Source organism: Anopheles nili, assembly GCF_943737925.1.
Source record: "Anopheles nili chromosome X unlocalized genomic scaffold, idAnoNiliSN_F5_01 X_unloc_14, whole genome shotgun sequence".
Classification (NCBI taxonomy): Eukaryota; Metazoa; Arthropoda; class Insecta; order Diptera; family Culicidae; genus Anopheles; species Anopheles nili.
This window is the reverse complement of record NW_026525472.1, coordinates 15,023-38,671: the sequence shown is the minus strand read 5'-3', so window position 1 is coordinate 38,671 and position 23,649 is coordinate 15,023. Positions and strand designations below refer to the sequence as shown.

At 32.7% G+C, this 23,649-nt stretch overlaps 2 protein-coding genes across 2 annotated transcripts; one reads left to right on the top strand and one right to left on the bottom strand.

Annotated features, from left to right (window-relative positions):
• Nucleotides 1–1,159: 1,159 nt before the first annotated feature.
• LOC128729459 (voltage-dependent calcium channel type D subunit alpha-1-like) lies at nucleotides 1,160–2,063 on the top strand. The gene is made up of 2 exons (XM_053823046.1): nucleotides 1,160–1,288; nucleotides 1,360–2,063. The coding sequence occupies exons 1-2, from the start codon at nucleotides 1,244–1,246 to the stop codon at nucleotides 1,585–1,587; spliced, it is 273 nt and encodes a 90-aa protein (XP_053679021.1). The 5' UTR covers nucleotides 1,160–1,243; the 3' UTR covers nucleotides 1,588–2,063.
• Nucleotides 2,064–11,081: 9,018 nt separating this feature from the next.
• On the bottom strand, nucleotides 11,082–23,318 carry LOC128729461 (muscle calcium channel subunit alpha-1-like). Its single transcript, XM_053823048.1, has 23 exons — nucleotides 23,213–23,318; nucleotides 22,388–22,540; nucleotides 22,086–22,279; nucleotides 21,269–21,854; nucleotides 20,353–20,578; nucleotides 19,942–20,152; nucleotides 19,837–19,857; nucleotides 19,669–19,768; nucleotides 19,258–19,558; nucleotides 18,952–19,055; nucleotides 17,122–17,266; nucleotides 16,556–16,852; nucleotides 16,410–16,497; nucleotides 15,816–15,923; nucleotides 15,164–15,216; nucleotides 14,705–14,851; nucleotides 14,161–14,635; nucleotides 13,997–14,098; nucleotides 13,727–13,915; nucleotides 13,547–13,649; nucleotides 12,389–13,200; nucleotides 11,543–11,612; nucleotides 11,082–11,454 (listed from the first exon to the last, which is right to left on the bottom strand). Exons 1-23 carry the CDS (start codon nucleotides 23,316–23,318, stop codon nucleotides 11,186–11,188), a joined length of 4,860 nt encoding a protein of 1,619 aa, XP_053679023.1. The 3' UTR covers nucleotides 11,082–11,185.
• Nucleotides 23,319–23,649: the final 331 nt, after the last annotated feature.

The following is a 23,649-nucleotide window of genomic DNA, read 5'->3' as shown; positions in this document are numbered from 1 at the left end:
GCCTTTAATGTGTTTAGAACAAATTAACTGCAAGAAGATATACGTTCTTGCAATACGCTATTTGCATTTTACGAAAATCCGTTGACAAGATGGCAAATAACATTTCAATCGATCTAACGCAATGCTGACTTAGATCTGACTATATTTTAACATTTCTTAGCAAGATTTTTGGTGGTGTCATCATCCGTATAGTTTTCAATTCGCTTATCTCCATCTCTGACATCTCTGACCTGCTCTAGTACCTGCTCAATCTTTTCGTATGCTTCTGCTACATAGAAGAGCCACATTCAAATGGTATTTATGTCATCAACGTTTCCCAGGATCGGGTTTGACTTTCATCTGATCTCCGGAGAAAACTTCTTTCTACTCTCTAGTCTCAATTTATCTTTTCTAGCGTTAGAATGAATAGGAGACAGTCTAGTCCATTGGCACACACTCTTAATGTTGATTTAATAGGAGGCATTCAACATCACTTTACTTCTGCAGTTGCTGTAGACGCTCTTGGTTTTTTTAAATGGAATAAATGGTGTCAAGATTCCAATCCGATGAGTTCTCGTGTTCTCGAATGACTTCAATTACAAACTGGCGAGGCTAAGGTTTTTTGTTTAATCTATTTAGTAAAACTTTAACAATGTACTAGTTCCATGTTCCGTTCTGTGATGTAAAGCCGACAAGCAATTGCTTAATAAACGATGATCAAATCCAAATCTCATCGAAATATGCTGCACTTACCATGGCTTGATTCATGATATCAGCAAAACGAGCAGTATATATCAAAGAGAAAAAATAGCGATTTTGCAATTTTATCTGGAGAAAATTAAACAGATATGAAACTTTAATGGAAATCAACTTCAAATCATAAAGATCCATTAAAGATTCATTAAAGATCCAAAGTTTTATCATTCGGCATCACAAGAATGGAGTTATACATTTTATTCGAAAAAAAGTAGAGTAATTGGATAGAGTAACTCAACGCTATATGAGATTTAAAAAAAAACTTTCTTATAATCCTTAGCGAATGTTAGAGTCAAAATAAGTTTTGGTAACCTATGCTACTGAGGTAACAAGGAAACAGTTAATTTGTTATCGTTTGACTTTTGAACCAATTAATTTGATTTTAAATGCAGCTTGGAGTTTATTTTTAAAATCATTGCGAATTACCTTTTCAGATGGCCAAGTAACTAACCTCGAGGATAATCGACTTATTCATTCTACACCGAACAGTCCTCAAGATTCCCACAAAATGTCTTCAGAAGTTATAGGTTCGGCAGAAAGTCTTGTCGGAAGGGTAATATCAATACATTTACATTTAATTAATCGTGCTTCAGATTAAATCTCATCGTATATTTCTCATTGTAGGTGCTAGCACAACAGGGGTTGGGTAAATATTGTGATCTTGATTTAGTGCATTGTGCTCAAATAGAAATGCAAGAGGCGCTGGACATGACACAGGAAGAGATGGACCTAGCTGCCCATGAATTGATGCTCGAGGAGCGATTCAAAAGAAAGGGTGGAGCACCTGTGAAAAGTGTACCACAACGTGGTGGTAACATTAGGAACAATAAGCACGGACATCCGTTATTATAGCACCTAACTAGCTCAGCAAAACAAATTAGCACGTTAGGCTGATGTGTTTAATACTATAAAGATACCTCTCATTTTATAATTCATCTGCAGACCACAATTTCTGAAGCAGATAACATTTTTTTGCAATTGTCAATATGTTAGCATGTACACATGAACAATAGATGATGGACTTCGTTAATCAGTAACAATATTTCATCATCTTTACATAATGCTCAATAACATGATCAAGAGAAATCATTTGTCGCTACTTTTCAATAGTTAATTTTCCATATCATAGTGTTGCATATAGTCAAAATAAACAACAGAAAAGGATATTATTCATCACCGTTTCTTCGACATCGTTTTCCAGATATTTCGCAACAATAAATCCCATTCTCTGAAGAATCAAATTAGCTCAATCACTATTTGAAATGAGTTTTGAGAAAGTAAACCAATTGTTGTTAATAACTATTGAATTTCAATAAAAAGAAAGCTGTTTAACAAGGTAAAATCATTATTATTACTATATATATTGTATATTGTATGTTGAGAGAAAATGCTGCACCCAAATTGTACGTACCATCTTCAGGTGAGTGTAGACAATGATTAGAAACGATTATTGGCCTTGTACGCGTGCACTAAGGGGCAGCACGGAACAAACCGTGGTCATAATTATTTTTTTCCATAACTAAGCAACAATCTACAACAAAGTAGCTTTAAAAGCGCTTTTAGAACAAAACTAAACATAATTTAATGTTTTGAATATTCAAAGGGCGCCACTGTGCACAAATTTTCCTTGTTTCAGGTGCATTTTGCATCAATCCCTTTAGGTGATAGTGGTATTGACAACGATTTTTCCCTTGAATTAGAATCCTAAACATGTTGAATGCTTTGATCGTCTCCAAAAAATCAAAACTAAAAAATAATCCTACAAAAAATTTGCATGAGGTTATTTATATGTCGTGTTAAAATCTCTCATTTTTGGTATTTTAATAATATTTTTGTACCTGTTATACAAATTCCAATAAATTAAAGGTGTACATCTTATAAATAAAAATGGATGTTTGTATGTGTTTATATATATATATATATATATATATATATATATATATATATATATATATATATATATATATATATCTATATATATATATATATATATATATATATATATATATATATATATATATATTTATACATATACATATATATATATATATATATATATATATATATATATATATATATATATATATATATATATATATATATATATATATATATATATATATATATATATATATATATATATATATATGTGCCTATGCGCGCGCTTCGATGGGGTTTCCACTGAATCGATTTGCACCAAACTTGGTACATAGGTGCATAATGGTCTCGGATTTAGGCGTTTGATTTTTTTTTAGAGCCCCCCAAAAGGGGGGCTTCTATACAACCCCAATTCGCGTATATTCATTTAAAAATACAAATGATGCCCGATTTGGCTGAAATTTGGTACATAAATGTTTCATTACTTTAAACAAATACCCGCAAAATTTCAGATTCCTCAATGAAAAACAAAGGGGGGCTCCCATACAACCCCCCCCCCCCTCGAAACGTGAATATTATTCGCTTAAATCTGTAAATGATGTCCAATTTTCCTGAAATTTGGCAAACATATTTTTTTTACATTCGGCAAAAGTATTTAAAGCTTCATCCACTCCCGTGAGATAAAAAGGAGGGCTCACATACAAACTCCCCACGTCTAACAAATCTATAATAATTACTACACAATACAAAAAACACCGGTTTGAATAAAATTCGGGATGCATGTATCTTTTTCAATTTTATAAAAGATTTCAAATCATTAGATACTTCGGTGGGGAACAAATAGGGGCTCGCATACAACCCCCTATCAAAGAAGGCAATATTATTCACTTGAAAATACAAAACACAGATCTGGTCGAAATTTAGCACAAATGCATCTTTTTATATTTTGTAAAAGAATCATAAGTTTCGGCAGCTCCGATCAAGAAAAAAGGGAGGGCTTCTATACAACCACAAAAAAGGGGGCAAAAATACAAAACAAAAACACAACCACAAAAAAGGGGGGCAAAATACAAATGAAGACCGAAATATCCGCAATTCGACAAACATGTTCCTTTTAACTTTTCGAGCAGAAACTAAAGCTTCAGTTACCCCGAAGAAAAAACGGGCATCTTCTATACCATTCGCTGCCCTTATTATGAAATAATATGTAGGTCTGTTATTGGCTATACAAAATTCAAACGATGACCAATTTGTCTGAACATGTTTTTATAAATCTGTTTGTAAAAAGCCTAACCCTCCTGCCCCCTCAGAGGATAAAAGTGTAGGGGGTTTTAAATACATTCCCTTTCGCAATAATTGAAAATCATTGAATACAAATGACATTGATTTAACCTAAATATTGCGTATGCATTTCTTATAATTCTCTATACAATATGTGATGAAGTATAAGTTTCCCGGTTTGGTATATCTTTTCATCACAAAATATCACTGTGAAGTACATATGTCGTCGAAATCAACTAAAATTTTATCACTTAATACAAAGACTTTCAAAACTCCAGTTCTACAAGCGGATAACCCTCTCCCTCTACCAAACACAGAAAAGTTATTTAAAAATACATATGGCTTCCAATTCGATTGAAACACGGTACAAATCATTCTTCCTATTCATAGTGCGACGAAAATTCATTTACGCCAGTGCGAAACAAAGGGAGGTTTCCTAAGAACCTTCTGTCTGTATTACCAAGAAAATAATTCAGTCATAGCAATAAAACTAGGTCCGGATGATTTTAGGTGAGGATAATTCTGTTTACACAAAATTTTTAAAACAAGAGCTCCAATACGAGCTCTTCCTATTAGAGTATTGGAAAATATGGTCAAGAATAGCAATCATGTCTGATTTAAATGAATTGAGGCAAATTCTTAAAAATGTCAATATTTACTGGAAAATTAGAATGGGACGTTGCAGCTCTCCCGGTTGGAGACAAAATCGTGGGAGGGCATACAATCCATGTTCGGAATATTGCAAAAAAACTGCCAAAAGTAACAAATATCGTCTAATTTAACAACAACTTTTCATGTACGCCTTAAAACAATCTATGCAACAAGTTATAAATTATTATATTCTGCATTGCGGAAATGGGAGGATGCAAACCTAATTTATTGGTATGATCAAATATCGCTCAATGATACAAATGTTTTTTTGTTTATTCTTTCTTACAAGTGACTTTTACATTATGGTCGGGAAAGGAATTTCTTCTTCTTCTTTTTCTTCTTCTTTACTAAGGTTTTAACACGGTACGATGCAGAAGTCCAGCTACCTGGGCCCTCCTGTATTAATCCGTGTTCTGACTCCACTCAACCTTAGTAGTAAATAGGACCGGCAACTAATGGCCATATGTCCAAGGAAAAGGAATTTCCGTTTTCAGAATAAAAGAAATTCACAAAAATGTAAAGTCGTCAACAAACAGTTCAGTTTCCTGCAACTTTACTCTCTTCAAACATTTATTTAGACACTAAACTGGGCGTAGAAAGTCAACTCATTTTCTTCTCATGCCTGTTTAAATTTAAAAGTGTAAAATATTTTGCAACACATAGCGCTATGCCGTTATTCAGTCAGATCCAATTTTTAATTGTGTTGAGTAGCATTGGAAATGTGGTTGGTGTAATAAATTTGAATATCGATTTCAGAGCGTAATGATTACAAACGTGAAATGGAATTTTGAAAGAGAACAGCAATACGGATGAAATATAAAGGAAAATGGAAACTGTTTCTAGGTAGAAAGTAGAAAGATTTTGAACGTCATACATGCTCAGGATGGAACAACATGCTACATTTCCTCATTGCTATGTAAATAAATATATGTGACGGATCCAATACAAACGATACTGGATAAAAAAGTATTTTCGAAAGAATTAAAGAAGAAAACACTAGGCATAAAAAATAGGTTTTACTAGTTTTATGACGTGCAAATTGTGAAAGATTAAGCAGAAAATTTGTGGGTAAGAACGGGTTGATCAAACGAAACGAAGATTATGAAGCGAAATGGCAGTTATGAAACAACAAGAGAAGAAAGGATTTTATAAAAAAAATCCTATTCTTGATAGCTAAGATGTTTAAGAGGCTCGATTTGTTATAAAGGAGTGAATGATATTTTGAAAAAGCCAGGTACAACCGATTGGAAGGAATATGTCATGAGGAACAGAGAGAGATGAATCGATTGAAATAGAAAACCTTCAAAGCCGAAGCTAGGAATTACGTTTATAGAATGAATACAACTAAATAAGAAAAAAACAATATACACATCAAAAATTGAATTACACAAGCATACGTAAAAATGCCCCTTTAGTTTTCCTTAAACTACGTCGACTCGAATGAAATCGAGCTTATCAGCTAGTAACCAAATAAAAATCCCAAAATATCACTTTTCTCAAATTTGGAAATAAATTAAGAAAATATTTTTAATGGTTTTTGTCTCATTTTTTTCTAAAATATTATTTAATATGTAATGATGAAATGGTGAAATGCTCCGGAACCACTCCGAACCGCAAATGTGTTGAAAATTGAATTTGAAAATTTTTGGTATACGCAGTGTAGCACCAAACCCAGGGAAAATGACTGTACAGTATTGACGCGAACGAGCTGTACCACTGAAGCACTAAACCATGCTACAAGCAACAATGCCTTAAATGTAAATCATTCAATTCATAGAAAGTTTTTTCATCCTTTTTACTAAGTTGCAATATTGACATTTACACGACTGTTATGCTATGATCATCAGAGTAGGGTACAGGTAAAAATTACCCTCAAAGAATATTGACCTCTTCGAAAAGTATGATCTTCTGTAGTATTTTTCTATAATATCTGCCCTTTTTACTTTTTATATGGCCTTACAGTTCAATGTTCAATCAACAATATGGCTTTTTGCATATCTCATTCATCATTCCATTGTATAATTTCATATCATTGATATGAAATCCTTGCAATTTTATAACCCTACTCTATTGCTTTGCAGATCTCATATAGCATTTTTTTTATAAAAAATGATAAAAAGGACATGTGCTCGACGAAAATTACTATCGCAAGGGAAATGTGCTTTTATCTAATAATTAAACTTGAGTTAGATACAATGCTTTAAAAAAGTACTTTGTTTGATTACCTATGCATACCTTCACTGTAACAAGAATTTTATTATTGAGTACAAAATTTCCATTCAAATACCATAAAATGTATATAAATATTTGAATTTTAAGTACAAAATGTCCATTATATATAAATATATAATGTAATTTTATATATATAATATAATTTTAAAAATATATTATTTAATATATATATAAATATATATATATATATATATATATATATATATATATATATATATATATATATATATATATATATATATATATATATATATATATATAATTATATATATATATATATATATATATATATATATATATATATATATATATATATATATATATATATATATATATATATATATATATATATATATATATATATATGTATATATATAAATATATATATATAAATATATATATATATAAATACATGTATATATATATATATATATATATATATATATATATATATATATATATATATATATATATATATATATATATATATATAAGTATATATATATATATATATATATATATATATATATATATATATATATATATATATATATATATATATATATATATATATATATATATATATATATATATATATATATATATATAGAATATAAGTATAAAACATAAATAACTTTATTTAAATCTTTTTTAAGATAATTTAATTTAGTATTTTTGAAATAAACAAAGCGTTTAACATGTTTAAGATTCTAAATCAAAGCATAAATCGTTGTCAATAACATGATATAGGGCTTGATAAAACAGAATTTGAAAAAAAGTAAAACTCTGCACAGTAGCGCGTTCTGGTTATTTAATACATCAAATCATGCTTAGTTTTGTTACAAAAACACTTTTGAACCTATTTTGTTGTAAACTGTTACATAGTTATAGAAAAATGAATAATGACCGGGATTTGTTCCAGCGGTTTGTGGGGCACCACAGTGCGTGGTATACTCAAACTGAGATGGCGTTAATGCTTCCACTAAAAAGGCCGAGTTTAGTGATTGGCAGACAACGGCACTCGACCGCGACCGGCTCCGACTTATCTCGGTGTAGGCCAAGACTGGTGAGTGGTTGTAGCACCTGATAAGTAAGTAAGATAATGATAAGGCTTTCGGTCAACTATTCCAGTGCAAAGCCCCTTTTTTACTCAAATCCATTTCCATCCAATCAATTTAAACCCAAATATAATAACAAATAGTCGCATTACAATATGCAAACCATTTATTTATCTTTGATAAGACATTTAGCTTCAAAAGTCCACAAGGTTTTAGATAAATAGTTTTATTCACATCATATTATATAAAACGACATCAAATATAAAAAATCAATTATCAACTTAATAAGAAAATAACACAATAAAAGGAAGGATTTACATTTGGACATTATAAACAGATTGGTTAAAAAGAATCAACCCATTTCATGGCATGTTTTTTGTCATTTAAACTATAGGATCGATTATATCGTAATCTCTGCATCGAATGTATTGTGAATGTTTTGAAGATGTGCTAAGTGGAGCAGAAATATTTCTTCTGTTTAGAATAGAAGGGCTACCGAAGTAGTCTACAGCCATGTCATTTAGAAATATTTGAGTATCAATGCAAAAAAATAAACATCTCGTTTTGTTGTGCTTTGCCCACCCATTTGATATTGTTGTAAATAAGTTTAGTGAGTCAATTTTGAATTTATTTTAAGATTTATATATATTATGAAGAGGAATTGAAGAGGATACCAAACAACATAAGCAAATTCAAACATCAGTGTTACAAAATCATAGTAGAGGCTTTTTAACGTGTATGAGCTACATGAAAACTGTTTGTTAAAGATACTCTCAAGACAAAGCCTAGAAATTGTAGAGCCTTAGAAAAAAAAACAGTTGAAATGGTCCTGTTGAATCTAGCTTCAAATCGAGCAGAAAAGGTTCAAAGTCTATGATCAGAGCTCCTGAAACATTCAAGAAGGGTGACCAGAAAGCAGCTTCAATTTTACCCAAAATGCGTCAGTCAGTTAGGAAGTGTTCATAAACATCCAAATCAAATGTAATTGCCTCATTGATGTGTCTTTTTACCAGAAACAATGATTTAGGATTTTATTTAAGCTCGGCTTTAATGCTGGAAATAACAAAACATTGTAGACTTGTCTTTCTTTTCGGTTCTGCTCATTGTTATCACAGCGAAATAACTAAACGAAATAAGTAACAAGCTTTACGTTCAAGGATTTTAAACGAAAGGAATGACCACAACAGTATTTGTAAAAGAATCTACATTTACTATAACGTATCCATCCGAGGTGATTTGATTAAAAAGAATATTTAGCAGAACCGATTAGCAGCATAAGTACAGCGGAAGTACCAACAACGGTAGCACTTGGTAACATCGCACAGCTGGATGATCCATCTCAATTAACGGATGTAAGATGCTTTTGACAAAGACCGTGTTGTCAATGAATTGGTCACTGACGAGAATTAAATCCTACAGCGAATCACTTTAATTCACAAATGTTTTTAGTTGCGTTAACTCAGAGAAATGCAATTCGTCGAAGTGCGTTGCGCAAGCAGGAGAGATTCCAGAGTTGACGAAATCCAGAGCAGCAAACGGCTTCAGTGTAGTAAATTACCATAAATTAGGTTGATTGAGACCCCCCCAGTAGGATAAAAGCATGTTCGGAATGGTATTAAATCATCTAACCATGTTAGCACATAATCATAATTCATAACTCAGTCAGCACAAAAAAAAATTGTCAGAGATAGACCGCCGACTGGTACAGTAAGCGGAGACGTAATAGATGTGAGAATTGATCGTTGTGTTGCGAGAATCGTACAGGTGTATGAGGCAGCCCATTAAACAAAAAAACTTCATTCCTGTTGCGATATTCGAGCTATCGGAAGAAAAAACCCCTTGGCCAGTTAATATACGATAGTTTGACTTCTCGAAGGGAGGAATGCTTACCATAAAAAAGATGGAATGCAAATTATTCCATTTGCGGTTGCTTTCCATAAATGCGCTCATCCGATCATCAGTACAGCCCGGAGACACACGTGTAATAAACAGCCAGGCACAAAAACAGCATCGTTTACCGAAATTTTGTTTGAAGGTCCAAGAGATTAGAACGATAGGTAATTCCAGGAGAAACGGTAGTTTGCGAATCCTGTGGAGAGCCTCGTCACAGCTAGTTTAGCGTCTGACGTTCGGACAGCCCGGTTTCACGTACTACCCACCCCCACCTGTTTAGCCATGCGCCACTATCCGTCCAAGGGGTTGGAACAACCGGGGTTGGATGTTATCGCTCTGCACGTCGAGGAAGCAGCAGGTTAGGAGTTGGTAAGGAAAGCCTATGTAGTCTTCAGGAGGCGTCGAATCCTTACCCATTAACAGAGCATAATGTATAAATGTTAGGTAATGTAATGTAGCAAAGCATGTAGAAGAAATAGAGATTTCTATACACGGAACACTACATTCTATGGAAATGTTTGTTTATCTCAGAAAACAGTTTGTATCTCACTGATGAAACTCAAGCGTCTCACTGAAAAGAGTAGACTCCCCAGTTAATGAACCATGGCGTGTTACAGAGCCGCACAAGATTAATTCGCCATGCTAGAATTTTCAAGCAAATTGTCGCCATCTTCTAGTACCTTTAATGAAAATTAAGTTTCACATATTGTAATTTCATCATCGGTTATGGAGGCACAGACTTAATACAATGGCTTAACAACCATTGCTTTGAACAATGTGGCAGGTAACAACAAGAAAAAAGGCATATAAAGCGCACCGCTTCCAAATACTGCTTAGCAAAAAAACCGTTAAATACAACTTAACATTTCAGAAACGCAATGTTCAGCGCGATGATGAATGAAAATATAGAGCTACAAACCAGAAACCAGGCTTTGCTAGAATTTTGTGAAAATATGTTAATGTTAACATATTATTTAAATACGATTTGATATATTATGTTTCATCCGCGACCGTATATTTTAGGAGAATTACTCTTTTGTTGAGCAAATGCTTATTGATTTGAAGATCTATAAATTCTAATATTAGGTAGCAATGAAGACAATGAAATTTTTATTCCTTACAAATGCACTAATGTTTAAAATTGTAAGTGGAAGCCACAAATGGAAACGAAATTAGCGTGTTAATGCATCAGCTTAAAAAGTTGGAATTAGTCAATAGCTGCTGATAAATTAAAATTCCGCTCACGTGGCGTTGATGTAAGCTTGCAATAAACAATCAGCCTTATGTGGAGTTAATTAATTGATACACGGGAGCTCGAACATTAGCTAACATATTCATTTATTTTGTCTCAATATCTCAACAAAAGTAGCACTCAAAATACATTTTGACACGCATTGCAAACCTTACAAAACTGGCTGTGGTGAAAATGTTTTGGCGAATAATGTAAAAACCATCATTTAAGTTTCGTTTTCTGTAGCATTTACTACTCGACTTGTTTGTTTGGAATAAATTTCTCCGAAACACAGTGGTTTAAGTACACCGGCTTCATTTCCAGTACGATCGTTACCGTTCGCGAAAGTGTCATTTAATTGATCATGATCGTGCATCATTCTGAATCCATACATCAACGTTTTATTCACATTACGAAATCCTTTGTTGAGCGTAGCATACGTTCGAGGTGGTCGCACTGGAGTATGATCTACATGTGTAACGTTTATTATTTTATCTAGTTGAACGATGCAAAATAAAAAAAGTACTGTAATGTATCAATGAAGTATAGATTATTTAACATTTTATATTACCTTTGTTGGTACCATTAATCAAACATCGTTTTTTCAACAGGTATGATGATGGCCAAGTGATTCCGAAAAGTTTGTGATTTCTCTGTAAAACATAGCAAAACATAGTTTGTATGAATTTTTTGCTATAATAGAGCGTTCTACACTTAAGGTGACACAAAAAACTCGTCAAGCCCAATTATTCAGTATTGTTACAAAATTTTTAATATTGAAGAAGCGATGGTGACTTAAAGAACTCTATTCATTATGAAGATTGAATAAAAAAAGTAGGTTTTCGAGAAAGTTTCAACTAAATTTATATAAAGATTTTGTCTTTTATTTAACTAAACTCTACAAAAAAACTAAATGAATCACGGGTGGCTCACGTGTTCTCCGCACCTCAACCTCATAGAAAAAACTAATCAGTTTTTTCGTTACTTATATGAAGATAACAATTTATGAAACTTTTCATGAAATCACATTTTATATAAGCAACTCGAATAAATAGTTAAAAATCTTACAACAACAAAAAAAACTACATTTGATGTTTTGTCTTGAAAATGCATTTGATGTTTTTTTATGTTTCGTCAGGCTTTCCCTGCAGTAACGCGCTCAATTGAGAGCTGTCCGCGAAACCCATCATGTCAGTGTGCAAAACCGAAGTGTGTACTCTCCACTGAGTATTTTTAACATGAAAATCGTTTTTTATTTGAACTACCATGAACTTATACCATGAACTATTGAACTTTCATTATTATTATTTTTGCAAGATTTTCAAACAGAAATTTTTTTAAAAGCATAATTTATCAAAAAAAAAAAGAAACAGGAAGGAAACAGCAAATATTCAAATATTTTAGGTCTAAACGTTTAGAACTAACTTACCCTGTGTGTTGGCTCTGGATTAATAGACGAGGCGCTTTCATGCAAAGTTCCCGAAATTTTGCGTTTTATTTTCGGACCTTTTTTATGCAGTATACGCAATCCGGCAATTAGTGTCATATGAGCCATGGGTTCTGGATTACGGTCATAGTTCTTTCGTTTTTTAAATCTCCTGAAGTAGTCTTGGATCAAATATGTGGCATAAAATTTGCCCACTGTAACTTCATCTTCTATACCCGGAGGTGGAACGACCTGATCGAGAAGTTTGTTGCTCGTACGTTTCCATATCTGCTTAATTATGTGCCTGAGTTCAAGATTAGCATCATCAATGTTGCCCTCGGTTTTGATTTTCAGCGATGTACGTACAACCGCAAACAATGTCGCGTTGAACAGAACAGTACCGTCACTGTTTAGAGGCATGTTCATCGATACAAGCCGTTTACAGGCCACTCGGTGGGGGCAGAGTTTACCAAACCCAAGTGGTGGAGATATCTTGCGAAGAAGCGTCACTACGTCGAGATGTTTGATGCGGCCTTTAGCATCCGGATCGTACTCGCTCCACAGGCGCACAAACTCGTCCAAGTGGTGCGGTCCTAGGATGGACCAGTCACGTGTCAAATAGTCAAAATTGTCCATGATGACTGCCACGAACAAATTGATGATCAGGAACGAACATAGCACGTAGAAAGAAATGAAGTACGGAAATGCAAAGTTCGATCCACAGCCTTCTTTTGATTCTTTGTCTTCGGAGTTTTCATCGCATCGGACCTCTTCACGTGCAGAACAATCTAACATTATGTCCTGCCATGCTTCACCTGTCAAATACATTGATATTTAAAGATAAGTTTCATGGAAATAATGTTTGTTATAAGTCGACAAAATTCAGAAAGCCTGTGAAAAATGCACGTGCGTCGTGACTTATATTAGGAGTCCATAATGCAGCAGAAATAGTGTTTCTTCTTAATTACCCCATTCCTTTTATATTAGACCCATAGGTAAAACCCAAAACATAATTTTCTTTGCTTTCCTCTGCTCGATAACCTTGCATTATTATCTTTCATCGTTAGCAGAGTGGTTAATCAAAAAGCGCATTTCAATTATGGAATCAGTTTGCATTGCTGAATGCTAACATTGATTTAGTTACATCCGGAAATAACATACCAGTGGCCGATCTAAACAAAACCAAAATAGCTTGGGGAAATGTTTGAAAATTATTATTTCTGTGTATTGCAGTTTCATCGTCCAAAGCAATACGGCCAAAAACCTGTAAGTATTCGGAAAAGGACCAAATATTTGACCACCTTAAATTTGAAATTTATTTTACATTCCTATTATACTTACTTGCATTCCTATTACGGCATAAATAAAAAAAAGCATCACTATCAGTAACGCTACGTATGGTAAAGCTTGAAAGGATTTTATGAATGTCCATAGGAGTGTGCGTATACCTTCGCCACGTGCGAGTAACTTGATTAATCGCATAACCCGGAAAAGGCGAAAGAAGTTTATTGAAATAATTGTGGAAGCACCCTAATGAAGAACAAAACAACAACTTGTTAAATATGACAGCATTATCGTTATTTTTCATTTCGATTTGTTAAACCCATTCACCTTAGTGCCGCTGCTAGTAGTAACTTCTGAATAAACAATATCGATAAAGCTTCCTAATACAATGATAAAATCGAAGACATTCCAGGCATCTCCAAAATAGTTCTAAAAATAGGAACTTCTAAATATATAAGCCTTCAAGTGCAATTTACATGAAAAAAAATTACCTGAAATCTGAAAGCTGCAAGTTTGAACACAAACTCTAAAGCAAAAACTGCAGTGAATAGTAAATTCAAAAAATCTAACCACTCTGTATAAGGTTGTGGTTGACGATAGAATTTCATCGATAGAGTAATCGTATTCATCATAATTAGTATGAAAATCGTGTACTCAAACAATTGGGATGTAACGAACCACCAAACTTTGTATTGTATACGATCATCATTCGGTATGTAACGTCGAACAGGTTTGGCTTTTAACGCAAATTCGATGCAGTTACGTTGGTTTTTGTCTAGATCGCAATTTTTGTACTCTTGCTCACCCTCATTTTGAAATGTAACAATTACAAAACCAACGAAGATATTAACCATAAAAAATGCTATTACTATTATGTATATTATATAGTATGTTGCCACCAAAGGCCGATAGTTATAAATTGGTCCAAAATTTTCCGTGTGTGAATCAATCGAAACGTACAAAAGTCTAAAATATACAACAAAATACACATATATGGCATCAACGCGAAAGAGTAACATAACACCTAGTACATACGATGGCCATCCTTCAAATGTTGACACAGTGAACAAAGTAAGCATAGCTTTTTGGACATCATCAAAATGAAACCGATTGTTCGACCATTCTCTCTCCTTTGAAACTGGCTTGTCTACATTTCCATCTTCAAAAACCAAGTATGTTCCACTGCAAAAATAAAGAATTAATGAATCGGAATTCATCAAAAAATAACAAAAATTTGAATTAATAAAGACATTTGGAAAAACATTAATTTCAAATTTAAAATTGAGATTTTTTTTAATAAAACAGTTACAAAAACAAAAGGTTATAAAAAATATCATCATACTAAATATCATCACAAAAATAATTAATCATAATACAGAATTATAGACGATAATCATCACATAATAACTAACAAATTGATATTTATCCAGGTGGATTTGCAACTGTCAATAAATTTGAAACACATTTTTTTTTTCTGTGATCCATATTACTTACTGACAATCCGACTCCTCGTATTTTGATCGGTCCGAACAAGAGAAAAATTTACCCTATAAAAAGATACGACAAGAATATTTATGTATTATAATTCTGCAATGTCACACTAATAGTGCTTTCATTTTGTTGATGTAATGTAATGTTTCGATCTAAAATGTTTTTTGTATTATCTATTTTCAAAGGCCTTTGATGCTATTGCGTATTACATAACGAAATTAAAGTACACATTCTCCCGACAGACTCAGGTTCAAATCCCAACCGTGAACCCCCCTGTAGGGTAAATTAGCTTGTGACATATAAAAATGCCATCAATTAAAGGAGATGTAGCATAGTTTAATGGAAGAGTAAAGGTGGAAATAGAATAAAAAAGGGAAATAAGAAAAGAGAATATCGAAGTACAGGTCATAGATACACGAAGAAGTAGGACATTAAAACACATGGATTATGATGTTATGTTAAGTAAAACAAGATGGAATAAATGTATTGGGCAAGGTAAGAAGCTTTATCGGAAAATAGAAGTGTACTAGAAATACACAGGCGGAATTCAAAAGATTATACACCACACTCTTTCTGAATATGTTGAATTCATTAATTGATTCAAATCAATTAGAAATTAAAATAATATTGTTTTTGGCATTTTCTCATATCTTACCTTGAATAGCTGCACTCCGATAACTGCAAACATAAATTGTAACAAAAATGTGACAAGTACTATATTGCCGATGGTTTTAACTGCTACAATAACACATTGTACAACATGCTGAAATTTAAAAAATCATTTTCAATGGATTACTTAAAGTATCATCTACTATAGTTCTGCAATTATTTTGCAAACAATTTGATTATTGAAAAATTTGCTAAACAATTTGAGATGAATATTCGATGCTCACCAACTGAAGTAATAAGATTTGTTTTCTTGAACAATCAGTTTAATTCAATTATATATAATTTAGAAAACTTGTTTAGATTTATTATCAAACTTATATGACAAACATAAATTCGTTTTCTTCATCCCTTAAGATTCTTAAGTGTAAACGCAGCAATTTGACAAAATAGCCTGATTGTACTACACAGTCTTAAAAGAATACACTGTTCTTATATAGTCAGTTACAATATCGTCTATAGGATAAAGGCCAGTTGCATTAATTCATTATACTGTTGTGAACATAATAATAGTGTTGTTAGGGTATGGCCAGGTTACTTATTAAAAATACGTAATAAAGTATTTATACAATAAATAAAATACCTTTAATCCTTTAGCTCTGTTAATAGCCCGAAGTGGTCTTAGAACGCGAAGAACACGAAGAATCTTTACCACAGATATTGTTCCAGAGCTGGTAAAATACAGACATTGTTTTACTACATCCAACGAAAAAGTTTAAATGTACGTACCTAAACAACATGGATACTAACGAAACGCTGACAACCAGCAAATCGAGTAAATTGAAGGCAGACCGACAAAACGCTCCTTTGTGAAGAATAAATCCGTAAGCAATTACCTTCAATATGAGCTCTATAGCAAATACAGCGGTAAAGAAAAAATCAAATTGATTCAAAATCTGATTTCGTTCGGAATTTGCATTCAATGGATCCTCTGCAGCCAGCATCACGGATGAAAGCATGATACATAACAGAATCAGGTTACCAAATACGGTATGATTGCACAACCAGTGGCAAAATTGACGAAACCTGTAAATGGTATTAATACAACATATTATTAGTTTAGCAAAACATTTTTCAAAATTTATATTAAGCGCATTACAATGCATTTTGCAGCAATAAATTCACATTTTTTTGTATATATCGCAAGCTTTTAACGGATATAACGGATATCATGAGTAATCGTAAAGTACTGATAGGCGAAGCAACGTATTGTGCAAGATGATAAAAAATGCGGTGAATGCCAATTTGAATAGAAAATAACTTTAGTAAATAAAGTATAAAACTGCACTTTTAACCTGTTGGTAGGCTTCATTAGAAAGAGTGACTTTTCATCCGATATGGGTATAGGACTGCTGGATACCACAGCCTCTGATAACCTTTTGGCATATGTTGTGTGAGCGGAGGATCGATCGTTCGGTATTTCAATCGCTTCGCAGAGATCTGTAATAGTGAAACAATAACACGTATGCAACAGAAATGACAATCATACTAAAAACGTTTAAATTTTATTTAAAACAACATTAATGAATATACGAAAGATGAGTCGTAACGTAATAGATTGATGATTATCAATTGTGATACAAATTAACATGTTTTTATTTATTTTTGTCGCTTGTAGTATTTAGTCGATTAAAAACAGTTCAAAGACAAACATACTCTTGCGATGTTACAGACATTACAGTAATTTGTTACGGTACTCTTTTGTTACAATTACTTGAACATGTCCAGTCGAATTTATGTTTTTTAAAGAAAAATAATGTTAAATTTATGCGTTAAGTCACTTAAGGAAAAAGCTTACTCACAATAAGTAAAAAAATCATTCACCTGTTAGTGTTTGAAAGAATAAAAAGTGCATTTTTAGGTGGTGCGCGATATTGTTTCACTTTCAAACCTATGTGCGATAAGCGTCGTGGTAACAGCCTTGGTTGTGCTATAAAAATACAAAAGGTATCATCACGCTTATAAATATTTATATGCCACATACCATAATTTTATGATGTTATTGGTATTATTCTCTATTTTAGGGCAAAAATTGCTTATTTCGAATTCACTTACAAAAATTGCTTATTTTGAATCGCTAGCAGAGAAATATACTTTCAAAGCAAGTAAGATGTATGTGGTATTGACAAAGCGATTGTGAAAAGAAAAAAGAAGCCTGCGCAAATTTTAGTGCGTTGCAATAATATGTTGTTGAAGAAAATAATTAAACCCTTAAGCATGAGTTTCCAGTGCCGATTGATAGCTTCAAAATAAAAATAAAAAAAGTTGAGCATTCATACTAAAGAAGCTACTACAACAATACTATGATTATTGTTGATTTGCCTTAATGATCGGTTAAATTTATTTTCTAGTGTTGAATGTATTGTATTGCATTGCTTGTATGTATAGTATTGTTTTGCTTGTTGATGACCTGTTTTAATTTATTTCATAACTTTTTTATTATCAGAGCTGCAAATAAAAACGTAAAAAATCGTCTTATAATACATTCCCATAATCTCAATTGATATATGTTATACGACTTTTCCTCAGATCTGACTAAGACTATGTAAGTTTAATCAAACGCCAGCAACTACATTCAATTGTTTGACTTTATATATGTTAATGTTTATACTGTTTAAATATAATCACCATCGTTCTAACCCGGAACTATGATGTTGAAGAACGATTTATGACTGTTTCACACGCAGTTAAATTCTGTCTTCTTAGCAAATAACACTCAACCAAGAGAAAAAAATGAAACAAGCTGCCAAAATTTTTATAAAAATCTTCAAGATAAAACAATCTTCAAGACAAACAATAAAAGAAATGAAAATTTAAAGTTTTATAGAAATATCATACTCTGTTTGTTTTTTTTTTGCGATAATCCGTACTTTCTATGCGATAAAACTAATCGTAATTTATCCATACTTTTCTTTCGAATAATTTCCACTCTTTTCAATTCCACCATAAAGAAACTAAAGCTTAGACAACGATCGCTTAATTAAGGTAAGTAAAGGCTGTGAGTTTTGTTTCGTTTAAAGGTACTTTTATGCCCAACCTACAACATTACAGAACTTGACAAATAGAATAAATGCATTTGTTAGTAATATAGAAGTATTTGGCAATGCACGCATGCTAATCAATACCTTGAATCACTACTCTACTGATGCGCGTTTTTTTCGTCTCTTCTAACGCGGCTGATGCAGGTTTAGTGTTGTTGGTACTGAGGGCAGATTTCGTGGCAAACGCACTGGAAAGCAAAACACGATTAGAACGTTTAGTAATCAAAAAGTTCCTATATCTAGAATGTATTGCTTGTGCGAGATCCAAATGATTGTAAAATGAAACATAATACCATCTAGAATATATCTAATCTAATATACATATTCTAAAAGGCAACAATATCAGATCTCTCACAATAATGCTGTGAAAAGACCCCAAATGTCCCGAACTTTTTACTAGTCTTTTCCTCGGTTGACTTCTCCTCGTTTGTCAATCGAGTTTTGTAAGCTCGCCTATGTTCATCATCCTTGTATTGATCGCCGTTCTCTTTATCAATTTCCTCAGCTTCATCTGCGGCCACGTCCCCATCACCTTCGCCATCATTTTCATAATCTCCCAATGTGCTAGGGGGTTTATCTTCCAAATTGTCTACTTCCGTATCGGGATCTTCTTCTTTTTCAACAGCCGTTAATGATTCGGCATCTGCAAGATTATCGACGGCGATAGCAAGGAAAACGTTTAACAAGATATCTGTTGAAGCATCCGTGAAGGAACAATATTATATAGTCAAAAAGCGTATATGCGAATCTATCAATTGACACAACAGAAATTGTAATCCAGCTCTTTGTTGCAAAGGATACAGTTACCGCAAATAAAAAGAATGATGAAATAAATACTGGCCAAAATTCCAAATGAAGCCACGCCCCCATATGCTTGAATACCATCATACATTACGGCATTCTATAAGATAAGAACAAGAAAAACAGTTTAAAAAATTTACCTACCGTTAAATACCGATTTCGTATTACCCAATCTTCACCAGTGAGAATCTGTTATAACAAAAGAATAAGAATAATGTAGAATTTAATGTTTGAATATATGATGCTAGACAGTATGAAAATAGTTTTACATACCTGAAATACAGTAAGAAGGCTTTGGACAAAACTGTCAAAATTAGATCGTGGTTTATTGTCCATAGAATTAAAGATGAATCGACCCCCAAAGACTTGCATTCCAAGAAGAGCAAATATGACGATGAATAAAAACAGCAACAAAAGCAGTGAAGCTATAGATTGAATAGAATTCAATAATGATGCTACAAGATTTGACAACGACTGCCAATATCTGGAAATAGTAATAAAATATTTTGGTTGGAATAGAGCCTTGCAAGTCTTTTAAAAATGATGCATTTTTAGCTTTAAATTTCAAATATCATATTGCTAGTCACCACTACTCTGTAAACTTGTGTTTTAAGCTATTTACCTATTTTTAAGCAAAAAATAAACTGCAACATGTAATAAAATTCATATCGATAATCATCTTACTTCGTTACTTTGAAGACCCGCAACAATCGAACACACCGTAGAACTGATATTCCCAATGGAGGCATTAATTGAGTGTTGGTCAAGAGAACTTCTATTACACTCCCAATTACGACGAAGCAATCAAAACGATTGAATAATGAAACGTAATAGCCTTGCAGACCAAGGCTGTACATTTTAAGGAACATTTCTAATGAAAATAATGCCACGAAAAACATGTTGGTGTACTCTGAAAGAAAATTTAGAATCAAAAAATATATTTCCATAACTATGGTTCTATTAATGATATCTATAGACGCAGAATCCACAAGAAACACAACACAAACTTATGCATAAACATAGCACTTACATTATTATACTCAACTACACGAAAAACGCCAGGCATTGTTTTTATTTTTGAGAAGCAAAATTTGAACAAAGTGATAACAACTATTGTAACTATCGTTGCTATACGAATATTATGTGAACTAAAAAATATATAAGACGATTGTTAGTAAAAGCTTTTATTCTAGCCAATATGATATCATGCAATTGCTTACATGCGTGAAATTGTGCTTGCGTGCGTACAAGAGTGCATGTAGTACCCAGTCCAATGTTTGATGTCCACCAAACACCATCGAACCCCGTCTTGTCAATAACTCAGTTTTAGAACTCAATCAGGGAACTGATCGATCAAACAAGTTACAACGAGAACATATTGCAGGAAGAAATTGTGCGATACTGCCTTATTCGCGGTGCAACTGGTGCAATGGTGATTTAACTATTACTTTTCTACCTAGAATTAAACCTGAATTTCTCTCGCTAAAATTATAACATATAACATATAGCATTCTTTTAAATCGAACAACTTCACAGTGGGTTGCTTCATAGCAGCTGCATAATAATAGAAAGTAGCATGTAACAAATTTACGATACCCACCTTGAAAGTCATCTAACCATTGCGGTTGGTGATAATGTTCAGTCGCAAGTACACCCGTATTTAAAAATACCAGTATAATAATCAGCCAATAAAACGCTTGTGATTTCACTGCCTTTCGACAAGATCGTCGCATCTTACGGTTTAACCGATCCCATCCACGAAAATATCGATTATACGAAGATTCCGCGATAGGTTTCACGTGGTCTATTCCAACGTTGGTACAACCTTGAGCATCGGTTGAATCTGATGATATGCCATCCAATCCTATCGTTCCTGACCCAGCGATCATTGCTCTTGTTCCTTTCAGCAATTCTTCGGACATCATATTTCCTGCGGATGGAGGGTCCTGGTATGTATCAATATCCTCTGCCTGTGTTATCCAGTCTAAGTATCCTTTGAGATCTTCTTCAATGCGTTGTTTTTCACGAAGTTTTTGAAAATCCCCACGGCTCTTAGCTTTTGTGCGTTCTTTAGAAAATTCTCCACTCAAAACACCGAGAATAAGATTCATTACAAAGAATGCTCCAAGTATGACCATTGAAACGAAATATATCCATTGCCAGTTACTGCCCATTGCATCTTCGATCTACGGTGCAAGAGTGATTAGTAATGAGTAAATTATATAAATTTTGAAATTCAAATAGTTTATTATACATATTTGTGAAGTGATATCAACATCTACATACAAAGCTTTTAGTTAGTAAAATATAAGTCATGCAAATATTTTTTGTACATATTTGTTATTCGTTAATAACATGTATCAACATTTTACTTAAATTATGTTTAATAGTTATATCTTGTGTGTTCTACAACTCACGTAGTATAGCATGTCCGTCCATCCTTCCAGTGTGATACACTGAAACACCGTGAGCATCGACAGACCGAAGTTATCAAAATTAGTGATTCCTGCATTCGGCCCTTCCCAATAGTAGCGACAAATCCACTGTAAACCTAGAGTGCTACATTGAAAACCTCCTTCGCCGCAAGGAGTAGGATCTTCCATCATGTCCTCTAATTTAAGAAATCAGTAACGGTTCATCATAGCATATAAATATATTTTGAAATGAATAACAATAAACAGTCTACAATTTCAAATTCATTTGCGACAACAATAATTACCAGTTATATTATGAAAGCATGTTTTATGCATTTTTCCAGAGAATAATTCCAGTCCCACGATAGCGTAAATGATAATCACGAAAAGTACTAGGAGTGCAATATGAAGCAACGGTACCATAGCTCGTAGAATGGAATTCAATACAACCTGTAAGCCTGATGATAGATCAAATTACAATAAACATAATTTATGAAATACTTACATAATATATAATTAACAAACATTTATCACGTATTTATCGTTCCAATTGATTTATTATACTCTAATACTTTTTTTGCTTATCTACACTTAAGAGATTCCGTACCACGGGTGCGCATTAGGAACCGTGTATATATTAGTTATAAAATATATATCATATATTAGTATATTTAAACTATAACCATATATATCAGTTTAAACAAAAAATCATTTGAGGTTATAATTTTCCATTCATCGCTATTTAAGTGTATAAAAACAGAATAAAAGATATAATGATGATTTAGTGCCCTGTATAGAACAGTAATAACTTGTAAAGATTTTTTTTGTATTTGCTACCGTTACCGATATGTGATTATGTTATAATGAACAAAATAAAAATCATTAAAGCCAAGTCACAAGAAAATCATTTCGAATATATAACTTAGCCTAATATACTTCTAACCGAAATATAATAATCGATTACGATTCACTTGAAAGTAATAAAAATTCTGGCGCACTGGTTTCGCCAATCTCAGCTTCAATTAGTTAGCCCTACTGATTATTATCTGTACACTTAACAACCGCTCTATACTTCACACATTACTATTTAAGAGAGTTAAAAAAGCATAATTGGTGATTATTTTACTTACTTGGAACTCCGGAAACTAATCTTAATGGCCGAAGCACACGAAATGCTCTAAGTGCCTTCACATCGAAACCGTCCTTCATAATACTGGATAGAGTTGTGCTTATCATGCTGAAATAAAAACATTCATAAGACATTACTATTTCGCTATACACATGATAACATATTGATTAAACTGAAATCTTAGAGCACCCAACCAAATGTTATCGTAAGCGTTACCTACGCATAAACAGTGGAGACAATTTCAACAAATGATCTATTTTATTTATTTTCATCTTAGTTATCTTGGAAAACTTAAGTCCAAAAACCGATAGTCAATCAATGTACCGTCAATACAAAGACTGTTACAGCCTGAATGAACACAGCTATGATAATCGTATGAAATAGACCCAAATGCTACAAACTGATTAGAGGAAAGAATCTAATTGCTCGCGATACGAG